This window comes from Sinohyriopsis cumingii, chromosome 2 (assembly GCF_028554795.1).
Source record: "Sinohyriopsis cumingii isolate HCF-2022 chromosome 2, ASM2855479v2, whole genome shotgun sequence".
Classification (NCBI taxonomy): Eukaryota; Metazoa; Mollusca; class Bivalvia; order Unionida; family Unionidae; genus Sinohyriopsis; species Sinohyriopsis cumingii.
In genome coordinates this window covers 66964499-66983297 of record NC_142962.1, presented here as the reverse complement: position 1 = coordinate 66983297, position 18799 = coordinate 66964499, and the positions used below count along the sequence as shown (strand labels likewise).

General features: G+C 35.4%; 1 protein-coding gene across 2 annotated transcripts in view; it reads right to left on the bottom strand.

Annotated features, from left to right (window-relative positions):
* Positions 1-18799, bottom strand: part of LOC149805080 (neutral alpha-glucosidase AB-like) — a 97180-nt gene that overhangs the window by 9482 nt on the left and 68899 nt on the right. For both annotated transcript variants that reach the window (XM_089947158.1, XM_089947167.1), the window contains exons 17-21: positions 15888-16137; positions 14191-14267; positions 12879-12953; positions 10869-10982; positions 7359-7468 (exon numbers count right to left, since the gene is read on the bottom strand). In XM_089947158.1, coding sequence (XP_089803284.1) covers positions 7359-7468; positions 10869-10982; positions 12879-12953; positions 14191-14267; positions 15888-16137 — 626 coding nt within the window. The remainder of the gene's footprint in view (positions 1-7358; positions 7469-10868; positions 10983-12878; positions 12954-14190; positions 14268-15887; positions 16138-18799) is intronic.

Below are 18799 nucleotides of genomic sequence, written 5' to 3'. Positions count from 1 at the left end.
AGACCAGAAGGTTAAAATCGATTTGATACATCTTTTAAGTAGCTAATTCATATTGGTTTAGTTAACTGTACATGTTTATTGTCTTCGTTTTGATGAATTTCTTACTGAAGCTGAGAAAATAATGTTGCACACATAAAAAAGAGGCACACTTTTAATCATTGTTTTTATTATACTTCTCCATTCCAGCCTATTCTTATGATCTTGTCCCCCCACATACTGTTTGTCTTGTTTATGATATGTATCTAAATTTCTCGCTTTTCCTACTACAATACAAATGTTCTGTGAATATGCATATCAGTGTGAAAAGCAATGGGGAGACTAAATCCAATTACCTCTGTCTGCGTGGGTTCGAGTCCAGGATTCGGCAAATGTGGATATGTGAGAAAGCATGCCAGTAGCTTCTTGTGGGTCGGTGGTTCTTCCCAGGGTTTTGTCGGGTTCTTCCTCCACCATTAATACTGGCCGCCATGCAAAGCCTATCGTGTGCTGAAAAATGGCGTTAAACCCCACAACAACAACAACTAAATCCAAGATTGAAAACCTCTACATTTCTGGATGTATTCTGCTTGGATTCCATATTTCTGCACAAAACTGAAGAGTTCAGGACTCTCTGTACTAATTCAGTTCCCACTGTAAACCTGTGCAAACACCATGATATTAAAATTTAATAACTTAAAATTTCGAGTGCTCATGATCAAATTTGTATCAGTATAGACACATCTATGATGACAGCTTTTGTGAAAAGAAAACCATAACAGCCACACCATTTTCTGGATCTACACAAATTTGAAATGTGTGCTTTCAATACTGCAAAAAAAGAGTCAGCTGCTGATTTCAGTAATGAGTCGTCCAAACTCAGGTCTGCAAAGGGACGGAAATTATGTTAATAAAACAATGTCCCTCACTTTTTTCAGTTACAAGTAAGACAAACTCTCAAAAGATTGTTTTTACTAAAATCTTACTTTCATTATCAACCAATCAGGGACAGTCAAACCCATATATACCCTATTTTATCTTGACTGATTTATAGCATGGTTCTCGTTCCTTCACATCTGTAGTAATGTGAGTCCTTTAACAACTCTCAATGGTTGTAAGCCTTTTTCGACCATACTGACTAGACACACAGTAAGATAATGTTCAAGTAACAGAAATACCTTGGATAACCAGAGACCAATAAAATCGAATAAAATAGTCACATTATCTCCCCTGCAGGGATGCTGCCAGGATTTCAGGATTTACTCTCAGTTTTGTGTGTGTGTGATCTCCAATGAGGAAGTGGTGGCAGGAGGAATAGCCATTGTTAAATATCTCCCTAACACTTAAATATCTGTCACTCTTTCTTACTGTTCCACTCTGTTAAGGCTCTAGTGAAATCAAAATTCTTGAAGAGATGTCATCCCATGTTGTATAGTGATTATTACTGTGATGTCATTGGGCATGGTCACGTGGTTGTGGTGGGGTCTTGGTTGTGATGGCAGAAAGACAATAGGTTTACTCCATATTTGACAGCTAATTATGAAGCTGTCAAAAGAACTAAAAATATTCTAACAAGTCAGTTTGACTCGGATACTTGATTCATAGTCAATGAACAGGTTCTAAAATTGATGCATTTATTTTGGAGCTATGTTCCTCCATCACATTCAAGATTTCAATATACCAAAGGTGAAATTAGTACAGTTGCATCCTAAACTACTATCATGGTTACTTCAAATGATATTTAATGTGAGACTTTAATCCACGAACTCATAGCTTCAGTGATTTTTGGGTTTAAAAAATTAATTTCTTCTCAAACAACTCAATTTGGTGCAGATTACATTGTTTTTTAATGATACTGTGAGAATTCTTGATGTGTAAAAGTTGCACAAGAAACAATATGAGATCAGAAAATTACTACCACTGGGAAAATACTGATAGGAATATACAGAAATGATGATATTATTTAAACAGAATACGTGGTGACATTACGAGCGCTAGTTCTACAACTTTGCAAAATACATCTTGTACAACTATTCTGTTGTTTCTAACAACACTGCAATATGGCAATAATTTCTGCCCACTTTTTACTTTAGTCTCTTGCTAATTAATAGTTTTAGATTTTACAACACTATGCACATTTTACCTTTTGACAATAACACATTATTACAGATATTTAGATTGCAAGAAAATAGAAGTTACAATTTTATTAAAAGCACTGGTACCAGTAAGACTAAAGGAGATGGTTAAAAAAAAAAGAATCAGGATGAACAGATTAGTAGTGTAGTAAAGAATCCATATATCAGAATGACAAAGCATTTTTTCATCAATTTCATCATTAGTTAATGACACTGCTTCAAAATGTAGTGTACTAGATAACAGACTTTTTAGTTATCCAATTTGTAATACAAATAACAAATGATGGCTTGGAACCAAGTGCCAAAAGGTCTGCAGAAAATACCACCAAGATAAAAAATATACAAACACAAACAGGACAAATTTTATCCATCTTGCTTTGAGTTTATGCAGATCAGTCAGTCTCTTATGTTTAATGTCATTTAATTTTTGCACACAGAGAGCATGTACTTTATTTGGTCATACATCTGCATGATATAAAAGTTTGTCTCTTTATTCTTTTGTTGCCATAGTGGTTCTGCCAACTAGAGATCTATATACACTTAGTTATGTTGTATGGGGATTCTCTGATCTTCCCTATGAACATTAATCTGTTAATTGTTTCTGAATTTAATATGATCCTCCTCCTTTGTGTACGAATGTTATTCTGTGCTGTGAACTTCTTTCACTGCCTGCTGTCTGAAACGCATATGCATAACTAGCTTGAACAAGTTACTCTTCTTTATGGTTGTGCAGTTTTCAACATCTCACAGGTATGGCCCCATGGGTATTCTCTCTTGCATATCTCTATTCCAAAAACAAAAGTTCTGAACCAGAGATCTCGTTAGCATTTTAAAACTAAGAGTCCAGGGCTCCCATTTTGGTAAAAATACGAGTCCCACCAGCAAAAGTTGCAGTCCCCTCCCAGAAAAGTTTGCAAATTATAAGAACTATTGGTTGCCATAGAGTTTAATTTCTACATTCTTTATAACACTGACATAGCTCCTGTTTGTCCATCAGAGTGAGTCTGAATTTTTTCGATCCAAGGAAGGTCTTACTCAAAGCATTAAGCTAGGCATCACACACTTTCTTACACTTGGCTACTGTCCCTTCCAAACTATCAGTTCTAGCAACTTTAGCACTCTCCTGAATCTCATTACAATCTTCGTCAGTTTGCCGTTGAACCCCAAAATACTCATTCAAGACTAAGTCTCAACATGTCATGATTCTGAGGTCACGTGCACTGCTTATTCTGTTACACTCAGAAATGAACACAATAATGAAAGCTAAAGTTGTTTATTTGATGTACTGTTATAAATGACCACATGTACATCTCTAGGTCTTTCTGCCTCTGAATTCAAGCACTGTAAATATCAGTAGATTTTCCCATCCAGCTGCCAGTCAAAGCTTTTGATCTGGCCGCTCAGCTATTGCAGCATGTTCTTTTGATGTACTATTATAATGGTGACGACTTGGGGTGGGGGGGTGGGCTTTCAGCCACCAAATTCTGTCATTCTAAATATCAGCACAGCTAACTGATCAACACATTTTCCCACTATGCAGGTGACTGAAGCAGGACTGGCAAGTCTTTGAATTTTACCGCCCACCTATTACATGCATACGGAGGACTCTTGCCTAAGTGATTTTCTGCATCCCCAATAAAAAAAAATTGGCATTGAAATACGCGTGATTATAAGCATTTCCGAGACCTCTGACAGTTTTCACTATCATGAACTCTGCCAAAGAGTCACTTCCTTGAATCAGTGCTTTGCTGCCTCTTATGCCAGATTTTTTCTCTTCCATAATGATGTATTAGGGTTTTAAGTCCAACATTCCCATAGTCTGCTTGTTCAGACATGGGTATCTTAAATAAATATAACAGGCATATTGTCCATCCAACACGTACATCGGACTCGCACTCAACAGCAATTTTGGGCTCAAAATCACACACTGGTATTTCCAGTGACATTTTCCCAATGTCCAACAGACCGATATGCATGAAATTCATTGTTGTCATAGCTATCACCAGCCAGTATTTGCCGACTGAAAATGTCGTCTGAAGACAAACCGTGTTGTGATTCAGCCATTTTGGTTTCCTGTATGCCCCTTATTCGAAACACACTTTTGTAAAACTTCCATGATGATAGTAAGGCTAAAACTACCATAAAATGTTTATTATAGGGCCCAATGAACCAATCAAATTTAGTTTAACAGCCATTCATGTCGAACCGAAGTATCCAGATACCTGTATGTCGCATCAAACGATGTGAGACGGCTACAGCAGCACGAATTATGTTGTGAAATGCATTTTTAAAGTTAAAAGTTTAATGAAAATTGCATACTGTGTATCACTGCTTTAAAAGTATGCAAATTCGTACAAATTACATGCACTCGTGTGTACTGGCACCATTTTCTGACCCAATGTTTTATTCACGTTAGTCCACTAGGTGGAGGTATAGATGCGATTTTAAATATATATTCTTTTTTTTCTGACAACCCCACCAGCGATTTCTCATTTTGTTAACACAACCCACAACAGAAGTGATTTTCCTAATTAACCTTCCACCGTCAGAATCAAAATAGTTTGAAACACAACCTCCTACAGAAGTTTTTTTGAAGTGCCGTCCCCGGGGGGGGGGGGGATATATGTTTTACTGGAACAGCCCTAAAGCATACATGCCAGCCCTGTGAGAGGTATAAGCATAATCATTGCTATTATATGTGGCAAAAAAGCACAATTTGGGTGTAAAATGTGTTATCTATATATTACATGCCAAATTACAAGACGAATGAAAAAGATATATTTATTTTTGTTACTAACTTAGTTCTGCAGCTGGGCAAAGGTTTTGTCACAACGGGCAAGATCCATAGGGTTTAGAACCAGAATAGAAACACAAAATATACTAAAACTTATTTATGTTCAGCACTCACTTTAGCTAGTCTATGCGTGTAACTTTCACTGAAAGATTGTGAACATAATTCTGGAATAAGCATGATCATGTGCTGAAAATACTGTATTACATGTAGTTCTTTGAAATTTTGTTCAGTTTCATATGATGACAATCGTATCACCCCCCCCAAGACACACTAAACTGACACGTGATGTCCAATAAACGTAATCGTTGCCCTTCCTGCTTTTGTTCACAAGAATCTGAATATTCCTTTTGATTCCTCTGTACTGATTATTAACACTTTTAAAAAGGCTTATTTTCCCTTTCTAAATGTATCACTAGCAGGTCCCATTTTTTGAAAATTCTAAAATCAACAAACACTGCATGCAGTTTAAAGCATCTGAAATACCCTAGTGAAAATAGTCTGGTTCCCTGATTAACTCTACTACATCTAATATGAAACCTGGATCATAATCAGAAATGGACAAGCCAAGTATCCAGATTTTACGGCAACAATCATATTTCAGTCATTTTTGCTTTTATTCCGAGAAGTCCATATTTTAAGGGTCATTTTTGTAAGACTTAAAGCAAAATCCTATGGGTTGGCAGGTTTCATATTCTTCTTTCAAAGATTTAAAGTGGTGTTGATGCCTTTATTCTGATCTGATGTGTTTTGAAGTTTGAAAAGATCTATCTGCCTTAACATTTTCCATCATATATATCCACAACTCGTACTGTCCCTAAACTACCATTTTCCTTAAAAGTATAAACTGGTCTGCTACCTAGCAAGCTTATCAATATAATGAATCAGTGAGGTGAAGTTCATCTTTGAAGAAAGCCGTTTACTTGGAAATGGGCCATATACAGTTACTATAAATAGCAAATAAGGAAATACTTTTAAGTTATTCTTACACAGCAGTCATGTTTTTAAGAATATTCTCAAATTTATGAGTGGAATTAAACAGATGATAATAAAAATGAGAAAAACAACTTATCTTTTTTATTTTTGTAATGAAATACAAAAGTGTAATCCAAACACATGCAAGCATAAAATATAATTTGGTGAAAAAAGCATAAAGATTACACCAAAAGCATAATGGTTGGCATGTATGCAAAAACCTAAAACATTGACCTCACACCTTGACTTTGAAGATTTGATTCCCAATGAGGTATAAAATGTACCTTTTAGTGACAAAATATATTTATTCTAAAAATTTCATTCTTTTATCTCAGAAAGCTCTAAAGTTAAAAAAAAAATATTAAAAATATTCAGCCATGATCCTGACCTTCAAGGTAGGGCCTTGAACTTGACCTTCAAGACAGCACCTCCAATGTTTCAAACAGATCTAAATATACTGGGGAGAAGGCAAAGCGTAATGAAAATTAAAATACTAAGCCACTACCTTGAAGGAAAAAAACCCAATCTCAAATGATTTTAAAGTTAAAGAATGGAAAGGCAAGTGTGGTGAAAACATAAAATGTTGGTCCTTGACCTTGAAAATAGAACTTCCAACTGTTATTCAATAGTTCCATCCCTTATTCTCAAATAGCTTTAAAATGGTAGCACATAAAGGACAATTTGATTGAAACATACAACACTGATCCAAGACCTTGACACTGAAGACAGGATACACACATCCGCTGTGGTACTGCAGCACACCTTCTAGTGATCATGTGTAAATATACAAAGTTACATTCTTTAATCTTGATGCACAATGAAAAGTGTGAGTGGAAAAGGAAAAAAAAACCAGGTTAGAATATTTGACGCTGACCTTCACCTTGCAGACTGGATGAATGTGATGATGAACAAAAATAGCAAATTTCATCCCTTAATCTCAAACAGCTTTAAATTTAAAGCATGGAAATGATAGTGATGGATGGACAGACAAACTCGAATATGACGTCCACCATTTTTCTTCAAAAATGGTTTATATACTTTGGTATTGTTCAATTACACATCGCTTTGTCTTTTGACATTATTTTCTTTCTTGCATTTATGTGTGAAACCCAACACTTTAAGACAACCAATAATTTTGAAAACATTTAAGATATTGTTTTGGTACCATGCTTGCATTATAGTTACTTATTAAATGCAACCTTCAATTATCTAACTTGAACAGTGTGTGACCTTTGTTGAATATACATTGCAAAATGTACAAATGTATACAGTATTGTAAATTTATGTTCACTAGCAAAGAACTTCATGTTGTCAGTTGTTGGAATCTTCATATTGATGACAGCAATACAACCAGAAAAGTCTACCTATGTCCTGCCATTCATGCATGCACGTGAGACAAAAATAGTGGCAAATAAAATTATTAGTGATAAACAAATAATACACAAAACATAACCTATTTTATATAATTCAAATTTACTTACTTGCTACTAAATATATTATTTGAGAACTGGAATTGTCTGTGTACAAACTGTCCATTTTTATAACTTAAGGAATGATAATCATCTACATAAAGTTCACCGCTAGCCTTGCCCTGTAATAGAAAACCAGCCATAATCAAATATTCTACATCAATATCATGCTATTTGTCTGCAAGCCAATAAGACTATGAAATTTTAGTGTGCACAAAGGAGTATATTTCTTCAGTAAAATATTTCTATTAAATCTGGATTCCTAAATGATAACCATTTTTTTAAAATACAAAATTATGAAAATTGTACAAAATAGTATTGTATACTTTCATAAATTATCATGAAAAAATTTAACATTTAAAAAAAATTCAAGTAATGCAAATGATATGCCAAACAAGTAACAGGACAATGAAACAATGACCTTTTTGTTACGAATACTTGTAAGTGATATGAGCAATCTGCAAACATAATATCAAAAAGCCCACAAGATCCAATGGGGTCTCTCTCTCTCTGGGGCTCCAAGTGGCCAAGTGGTTGAATGCACTCAACAAGATGGATCACTGCCATCTCATCTGTCTGCATGGGTTCGTGTCTCAGGCTCGACCAATGTAGGTACACGAGAGAGCTTGCCTGTAGCTTCCCATGGGTTAGTGGTTCTTCCTGGGGCTTCCTTCACTAGTTATACTGTCATGTATAGCCTATCTTGTTCTGAGAAATGGTGTTAAACCCAATAACAACTCTCCCTTTCACCCCCCCATCCAAGAAATACATTGTAGTGTAGTAACCCTTGATGACACATTCTAAGCACTGACAACTCAACTGTCAGCAAGTTCAAATTCTTGAAAAACTGAGTGGAAACATAAATATGGAATGACAGAAACAGCATTAGATTAAAATACAGATCTGCTTATGTGTATATCACCTACAGAAACAAATTTCATGCTAAAAAACTTTATGTTGACAGCTAAAAAAATTGTCCAGCACATGCAATTGATTGATTGCTGTTGTTGTTGTAGAGTTTAACGCCATTTTTCAGCACACGATAGGCTATACATGGCGGCCGGTATTAATGGTGGAGGAAGAACCCGGGAAATCCCCGGAAAGAACCACCGATCCTCGAGAAGCTACTGGTAAGCTTTCTCACATACCCATATTGGCTGAATCCGAGACTCGAACCCATGCAGACAGAGGTGAGATGGCAGTGATCCATAACAGAGAGCACTTTAGACCACTTGGCCACTATGGACCTCGCAACTGATTGAAACAATTCTGAAACTTGCTTGGTTCTGTCAGTTTAATGCAATCAAAAAAAAACTTTCATTCCCTTTCAGCTAGGGGAAAAAAGAAAAGACTTAAATGGTTTGCATAAAAAACTAGCAAAAATATCCCATTACCATAGTGTCCACATTGAGAAACAGGCATGTTCTTTATCCATGAGCTTAGGCCTCAATTTTTGCATGATGTAACAATACAAAGAAAGAACATTTATAAAGATCTTATTAAGTCCACATTCTCAACAGACCTTTAGGTACCCTGACTTGCATTTAAATCCATCATTTGGAGTGACACAGGAAGAATGACACAGAACCATCAAGGATACAAACATCAGTTTATATAGAATATTGAGAATAACACCTTTTCATTCAAAATAATGATAATGAATCAGATGTGGTTTGATGTATATGATGAGAAGTTTATAATATGACAATTTTTGTATCATACCCCATAACAAATCCTGACCCTTATGAAAATCAGCCTTCAACCATCAGGCTACGAGAATCAGTGGCTTTCAAGGGGTTATGACGTGAAAATCATCATATGATAACCTCTAGAAACACAACTTGTAGCAGAATGTACCAGCTACAAAAGTTACACAGTTGAAAACCGAGCCAAGCCAAAGAAAATATTATGTAAGTAACATTAAGCAAGAATAACTGCATAGTGAGGTTACTTGTTCTATACATGTATATGCTTTAGTCAAAATGTTCTACTGTACAATGATGCGAGATGCAGTAAACTTGAATGACTTCTGCTACACATGACCACTTGTCATTTATGACCACAACAATCATACATGGATCAATTATGCTATAAAAATGCACTATCATGAGCAACCACCTGCTGAATACGACCAGTTGCCAAGATATTTAAGGCAAATACACATTTCAACACTGTTACTAATGACCACAACACAGAAATATATAAACACAATCAACCTTTACTTAATCATTTGCAATCATGATTGCTGGGTTCAGTTTGCACGAGCAGTGCAGATTGTTCAAAAACAAGATAAATAAAAAAGAGGAAACAGTTGAGTCTGGACCAGTTTTGTTATATTTTTAAGTTAAACTTGTATGCCACTGACCATAAACCACATTCCTGTACTTGTCACAAACTGGCATTATAGTGCCAGTCCTCAAAATCCCTATTATAACAACAAATGAATTCACCGCTCCGGTGGCCTTGTGGTTACAGCGTCCGCCTCTGATGTGGAAGGTTGTGGGTTCGATCCCCGGCCGAGTCATTCCAAAGACTTATAAAAATGGTACTAACAGCTGCCTCACTTGGCGCTCAGCATTAAGAGGTCAGTGTTAGGACTGGTCAGCCTGGTGTCAGGATAATGTGACTGGGTGGGACATCATGCTACATGTCTGCGGCATGATGCCTCAGTGCTAGACATCACTGTAAACTGCCACACTGCAGACATTGTAGTGATATGACTGAAAAATTGTTAAAGCGACGTTAAAAATCCAAATCACACATACACATTACTGAATTCTATGTTATAATTATTACTGACTAATATGTTGTAATTATTACTGACTTGCATGTTGTAATTATACTAATATACTGTAATTTTTTTACAAATTTTTAATAAACATAAATCATTAAGGGTATAATTTCATGAAAGTCTAAAGAATGCGCTATGATATGACTAGATCAATTATAATTTACAAATAAAAGTAAAGCTTAGACAATTTACAATAAGGTAGATCCATTGTAAATATACATATTGTCTATTTCTGAAAACACGGATTGTACCTAAATATAAACACATGTATTTTAGAGGTACAAAAAGATGGGTATGGTGCTGGAGACAAAAACCAGTGTATCTCACTAATTTCAAAATACACTGCAAAATTTATGTATTTCAGAATAAAAAGCTGGCTTTTACAACAACACCTGGCTATCAACAGATAGAGTGATGGATCAATATCAGCAAGAATGAAAAAAGCTAAGAATGTAGTGAAATCCATAACATTCATTAGTATTAAACAGCTCATAGTGATCATGTAAACACTTAACTTCTTAACAGTCATAAATGCTAAAAACAAACTTGGCTATCAACAGATAATGAGAGTGAAGGGGTCATCAGTCAATAGTGCTAAAAACAAACATGGCTATTAAGACAGATAAAGAGAGTGAAGGGGTCATCAGTCATAAGTGCTAGATACAAACATGGCTATTAAGACAGATAAAGAGGGTGAAGGGGTCATCAGTCATAAGGGCTAAAAAACAAACCTGGCTATCAAGACAGATAAAGAGAGTGAAGGGGTCATCAGTCATAAGGGCTGAGGATCTCCTTATTCTCAGCTTTCTTGGAATTATTGAGCCACTTCTCTGGAATACTGGCACCTGAAAAAGAAACTAACTGGTTCAACTCAAACAACATAAAAATAATATAAATAGTATTTGAAAGAAATGTCACGTAGTGAATTGTTCTCTTTCCAATTTTTAGCTCATTGTGGCTGAGTGGTCTAAGGCACTTTTCATTACAGATCATTCACATCATTCACATCTCGTCTCTGCAAGGGGTCAAGTCCCAGACTGGCCATTGAATGTGTGTGAGAAAGCTTGGTGGTAGCTTCCCATGGGTTAGTGATTCTTCCTGGGTTCTTTCTCCACCAAATATACTGGCCTCCATGGAAAAGCTATCATGTGCCAAAAATGGCATTAAATCCACAAGCTCTTTTCAATTTATTCTTTGCAGAAGACAAGTTTAACAATTACGGATGATGACTTTAGCATGGATGCTCCTAATGATGCTAACAATATTCAACTGAGTGTTATTAAATGAAGGCAAATTGCTTAAGTCATGATTAAAGCAATTTATGACATCAAAACTCATGTACTTAAAGCCTACAGTTTTTTCCTTGAAATACATAACTTTTATTTCCCTCTTCAATATAGCAAGAATGAAAAAAGCTAAGAATGTAGTGAAATCCATAACATTCATTAGTATTAAACAGCTCATAGTGATCATGTAAACACTTAACTTCTTGATAAAGCAACAAAATTAAGCACTTATTTAACTAACATTTAGCATGTAAGCATGGATTATCTAGGTTATAAAAACATTTTGGCCAGTGCATTGGAGAGGCTGAGAAGAAATGGTGTAAATCTAGTTATCAATTTCCGGACATGCCATTCAGAACTTGAATAGATCAGCTGTATGAGGTTCAAACCCTATTCTAGTACATGAAAACATTTGGTTTTCTTCGATTTATCCTCATCTTGCTTAAAAACTATCAAATTATGTTATCAAAGAATTTTTCAAACTTTTCCTTTGAATGCAATTATTGATTACCAGTTTCACAGAATTTCTCAAAATTAATCTTGGGAATAAAATGTAAGCATGTCATTAGAAATATATACTTAATTCTAAAATAAAAAAAAAGTCTGGCAAGAAGAATTTAGTTCCATATCAGAGGCCTAAAGGGATAAAAAAAACCAAGTCAACCACCTACTTTAATGAATCAGCAGTTTTTGATTGGCTGAATGCCAGTGACTATGTCAATAAAATTATGGACTGCATGCAGTTCTATTTCACAGTGCCACTGTCATCAGGCATTATTGCTACTGTTGTATTGATAATGGGATAAACAGTTGAAGCTCTATCTGTATTCAGTAAAACTATTGTACACATTTTGTTGTGACATATATGGTCCATTCATACTTTTCTCTTATAAAAATTTTCACCATTTAAAAAATGTATCTAGATTGATTTTGTGGGTTTAATGCCATGTTTCATCCTGTGATAAGCTATACATGGCTGACATTGTATTAGAACCCTGGAAGAACCACAAACCCATGGCAAGCTTTCTTATATACCCACATTGGTCAAGCCATGACTAGAACCCATGTGGACAGAGGTGATTTGAGAGAGAGCTGTAATTGTGATACCTTATATCACTCGTGTCCAACCCATTCATAAATGACTAGCCTACATTTTTAAGATACCTTGCAAAACAGCAGCTCTATCTGGGCTATATTCATCTTTATCAAATCATCTGCTGCAGAAAGAAACTGCAATAAACTCTGTGGAAAAAGTTGTTCTGCTTTTCTACTACTACTACTACCACTTGAAAAATATGAAGAAGATACAAGAAAGAATACTAGTCTCAAAAATTTTCCACTGAAATATCAAAATGAACAAAAACGAAATGAATCACAACACCACAGTAATACCAACATAAAAAGTAATTCATATTTAAAGAGTATGTCTGTAAATTATGGCGGTATTATACAAACCTTATCTAAACCGGCATTTACACTAGCTGACCCTTCTCCATTGTATGCTTCGAAGTTCTCAATATCATACCATACCTGGAATAGAAAAGCTTTCATCTTACTTGCTCAATTCATTTTTTTTTTTAAAGAACTCTCAAGGAACAAATGAATTACAAAACATGAGACCAAGACAAACAAAAGTTATGCATGGTATCTTTGCCTTGCTGTTTTCTGAAGGTGATATTACAAAAACTGTTGACATAAATGCTTTTCACTATGTAATCATTATTATCAGCTAATGCCAACGTCACTTGCGTAAGTCTCTGATTCAAAATGATTTGCCAAAAAATGGAATAATAGATGTTTTGATGCAAACAAAAACATTCTGATGCTGTATCAAAGCATTGTCCAGTATTTTATTTTCTTTTATAAACTTTTCCTGTATAGCAATAGAATAATTGTCACATATTTTCAGAAAAAAACATGGAGTGCTGCAAATGGCATAGGATGGATATCTTGTGACCTTTCTCTAGCCAATGACCAAGATAAATGAGCTAGGAATATAATGAACGTATCGGAAGGTGTGGACTTGAGTCAAGTTTTCATGAAAATATGCACAGGGTTACTGACAGGATAAGGAAACAGGACACAGGTTTACATTGTTATGAATTTGATCTTGTGGCAGGGGATATAAATGAATAGGCAAGACAATGGTAAGTCAAGATATAACAATAAAAAGTTCATTAAAATATTCCAACTGGTTTGAATATAATACATGTACAGTCAAATCTATCCTAACAGTCACCTTTACTCAGAGGTCACTTGTTCACAAGTCATTCTAATTTAAGGAAGATAATGACTGATGGGATGTGTTGGATTGCCTCCCATCTGCTGGGGTCCTTTATTCATCCTCAGTCCCTGACTGGTTTTGTTGTAACTCATCAGAGGGAATTGATCTGGTTGATTTATTATATCAACTAATCACAGTGTCTTGTCAGTGAGAGGTTTATATACCCCCAGCCACCAGTGCAGCTGGCAGAGCTGCAATTTTAGTTATGTGACAGATATTCTATTGTCATAAACCATAGGGAGACATCTGTGACATTCATTGTCAGAGATTTCTATATGTTGGCATGAAGGAAAATTGTCCAACATATGTGATGAATTTATGCTTTCAGGATGGGTTGTGGAATAAAGTAACTGGGTTCAAATATTTTCATATTGTACAAAAAGACAGCAAATAACAGTGAATGCAGAAAAAGCTCCTTATGCAGATTTTTGTTTAGTTCTCCTTTCATAAAATATGACAAGAAATAGATTAAGGATGCCTTACCACTCCTTTTCCAGGGAAGTAGACTGATGTACTAGTCTGTCCTTGCTCTGTTATGGGTTTTACAAGCAAGTCTGAGCCTAAATGAAAAAAAAAAAATATGACTACTGTGATGTTGTTATATTTGACCCTAAACAAAATGTATACAGAGACATGATGATGAGCGGGTTGGTGGGGAGGAATATATACAACTGCTCTCTACGGCATCATTTATGATGAAACCATGTCTTCTTTAAGGACTGATTAAATACTCACTATTATTGTTTTCTCTCGATGCAGTTAACACAAGGTGTGATTAGGAAGAGTAACCCTGCCAAAGGAGTGGACATTATAGTATATAGGAATTCTCTAATAAGTATTTCCATGGAAAGATGCAATAATGAAACTGCAGCATGTGTTCATTTGATTAAAATCAAAATAACAGCCAAAGTAAAAACAAAATGCAAATATAAAAAGCAAAATTAAATAACTACATGTAGGCCAAGTTCCAATAATTTCAACAAATCTCTTTTCATAATACCCATCTTTAAAAAAAAAAAAATAATAACAATAATCTGATTTAGTCAAAGGCATGAATTCAACCCATCCAAATCCTAAAATGTACTTTCTGATGCAACAGGTAGGCATGTGGTAAGATGGAAGTTGATTTCCTCAGAAAGTGAACAGCAATAGTCTACTTTCACAAATTGTTCAAATATCCTTCAGCAAACAATGGTAAAAGAGGTACAATATTATTAGACCCTGAATGGCAAGTTGCAAACTACTGAGATCCAACCCTATAGATATTTATACAGCTGCAGATCATGAAAAGATTAATTTATAAGTGTGACAAGTATTTTCCCAATCATGTTTCCTGACCCCAGTGACTCAGCTTTCAGATCACAGCTTGGAAACAATCAAGATCCCCAACCTGTAATATATAAAGAAAGACAAATGGAAACATGCAAATGACGTTGGCCCTGGGGCCATCCTTACCATCACAGGAATCTAGCCTTGAGGTTCAGAGTTGGGGATGGGTTCAAAATGGCAAGTGCAAGGATACATGTTTTACAAACCAATAATTCTTGCTCATGTTGATTTCATCTGAGAATCAACACTAGCCTTGTTAATTTAACAAGTAGATCCAGTCCTTTTTATCTGACAAACCCTTGTCATTGATAACAATGGATAAATAAAACTAAGATCAATAAGCTAACTTCTGGGTCATATTATTTAATAAATCATTCACATTCATGTGTCATAATAAAGTGATTGGCAGTAAAATGAGGCTGCTCTCCTTCTCTGTGTTGTCTGTAATTAAAGTGACAGTATAATTAGGTTACTCTTAATCTGTGATGTCTATACTAATTTAAATGACAGGCAGTAAAATGAGGTTGCTCTCATTCTCTATGTTGTCTGTACTAATTTAAGTGACAGTATAATTAGGTTGCTCTTAATCTGTGATGTCTATATTAATTTAAGTGACAGGCAGTAAAATGAGGTTGCACTCATTCTCTGTGTTGTCTGTACTAATTAAAGTGACACATAGTAAAATGAGGTTTCTCTTATTCTATGTATTGCCATACTGTTTAAAGTAACAGACAGTAAAATGAAGTTGATCTCATTCTTTGTGTTGCCAAAAATAATTAAAGTGACACACAGTAAAATGAGGTTGCTCTCATTCTTTGTGTTGTCTGTACTAACAGTGTTTAAAATCTTACCAATAAGATATTCATCATCCATGGTAAAAGTCTGTGTATCCTGAGGGAACTCCACCCACAGCGGCCTCATGGGTGGAGTACCAGATCTCTCATTCTCATAGAAGAGAGTGTACCAGTAGGGGAGGTATGAGTAACGCAGTCTAATGCTGTTACGAATACTTCTCATGTGCTCCTCTGGAAGAAGGTATGGTTCACGACGCTTAGTATCCAGATGAGCATGGGCACGGAAAAATGGCTGAAAAGCTCCAGCCTGAAAATCAATAAAGAAATTAATATTTTCTGTTTGTTTATTGATTTGCCTTTCTATATACCATATATACTCGCGTATAAGCCCGTTCGCATATAAGCCGAACCCCCAAACTGAAGCGGTAAAACTGTTATAAAGTGCATGACCCGCGTATAAGCCGACCCATAATTTTTAGACTACCGGTACATCACAAGATGCACAAAGTGAGTTCTGAATATGTTTATTTCAGCAAATCACATTATTAAATAAAATGAAAGTAAGAAAACTAATTTATATGTTGAAATAAAAACAATTCTAAAGTGTTAAGTTTTAATGGAAATTTAATTAATCCTCATTCTAAAATCATGAATTATAAAAGTTCTATCACTTTTAGAATCCTTCAAAATCTGGCTCTGTATCAGACTTGCCAAACAGTTCACGAAACTTGGCTTCTGTTACGGGCGTGTTTTCATCATATATGTTGTCACTGTCATCATGGTCATCCGATAGTGTGATTCAATTGATCAAAATATGATTGGTTTCAGCATGGACATAATTCAAGCATTGTGACAGTTCATAACTTTGAGCAGAAACCATGTCCACAACTATATCTCATTAAACAATACATCTGATTAGTAAAGTCATTGGCATTGTGCAACAAAACAAACCTATCAGAGATCTCGGAAACACTTAATTATGCGTATTTGGATGCCAATTTTTGATCTGGGATGCAGAAAATCCCTGAGGCGGGAGTCCTCCGTACTCATGTTATAGGTGTGCGGCAAATTTCAAAGACTTGCCAGTCCTGCTTCAGCCACCCGCTTTGTGAGAAAATTTGATGATAATTAGCTATGCTGATATTTACAATGACAGAATTCAGTGACTGAAAGACCCCTTGATGTACATACATGTTGCCATTATAAGAGTACATCAAAAAGAACATGATGCAATAGCTGTGCGGCAAGATCAAAGGCTTTGTTTGACTGGCAGCCGGATGCGAAAATGTACTGATATTTACAGTCATTGAATTCAGAATCAGAAAGACCCAGAGATGTACATGTGGTCATTTATAAAAGTACATCAAATAAACAACTTTAGCTTTCGTTACTGTGTTCATTTCCGAATGTATCGGAATAAGTAGTGCACGAGAATCAAGACATGTTGAGACTTAGACAAAATGCCATTCGAAATTTGGATAAGTATTTTGGGGTTAAACGGCAAACTTACGAAGACTGTAACGAGATTCAGAAGAGTGCTAAAGCTGCTAGCATTAACAGTTCGGATAGGACAGTAGCCAATTGTAAGAAAGTGTGTGATGCCTAGCTTAGTGTTTGGAATAAGTCCTGACTTGGATTGACAAAATTCAGTATCACTGATGGACGAACAAGAGCTATTTAAGAGGTACACTGACTGACCATACTTTTTTTTAAAAATGCAGCTCGCCTTAGCTGGGTTAGTTTTAGTGTTGTATCAAAATGTATTCATCAGTACATCAGTAGCTAGGCTTAGCTTTGATATCAATTACGTTGACAAACAAATTCTTACCCATTCACAAGCATATGTTTTGATAGCTGATTGACCATTAACCCTTTTCCGAGTAAGGTAGCAACTATCAATTTCCTGCATGATACCCTTTACTGATAAAACATACAAACATGTGTTTTAAGATCAGAATCGGTGATTATTAACTGCCTCGTGTACACTATTTCGTCATAAAATTAGTTTGAAACTCTAAGTGAACCATTAGGCCTAACGGAAAATAATGGCGGACTTTGCTAAGTCTGGGATGTACCAGTTTATTAGATTGTCTGTTTTCTAAACCATCGGGCAACTATTTTCAGAAAATATACAGATCATTGAAAGCAACGCCAATGTATTATTTGATTAAAGATTTAACTTTAAATTGAAAATTATGTAGGCCAGAAAACGTATGGGATAATGCTATGTTGTGGAATTCGCGAGATTCACTTTAAGGTCTAATCTGTTTTCCGACCTGACACGTATTTGCGAAAATACCTGGGGGGGGGGGGGAAACGGCAAATAAGATACTATTTAATAATTGCCTAAAATTACTACAAGGACGTAGACAAAAAAATAAACCAAAATAAATTGCGATCAAAAAAATGGACCATTTGTAATGAAGCTATATTATAGTGAGTGATTACATTACAAAAACCTCTCCTTCTACAAATAGATGCACGTACGTTTATGTTGATTCTGTAGGAAAGAAGGGACTGCAACTTTTGATGGTGGGATTCCTATTTTTACCAAAATGGAAGTCATGGACTCCTAGTTTTAAAATCCTAGCGTGATCTCTGCATATTATCCCCGAGGCATTTACCACAGATTAAGCATATGGTAGCTATTATACAACACTCAACTGCTAACAAACCACTTTGCTTTACTAATAACCAAACAACAGTAGTATATAAACTGTGGCTGCCGATTACTTCTAAAACACCTGTCAAAGAAATTCGACAAATTATATTGTTTTACAATTATTCACGCTGACTGGTACATTGCCCTGTTATTTACCCTTCCTAATCGTGCACGCAACAAACCCCTATGGAGCCTCTCGATATTGTTCCTTTAAGACTATCGTACATGTATTTCTACTCTCGATCAAAATGTTTGTCATATATACCTTCAGTATTGTAATTCTTTTATTTTTTTTTACATAGATTCT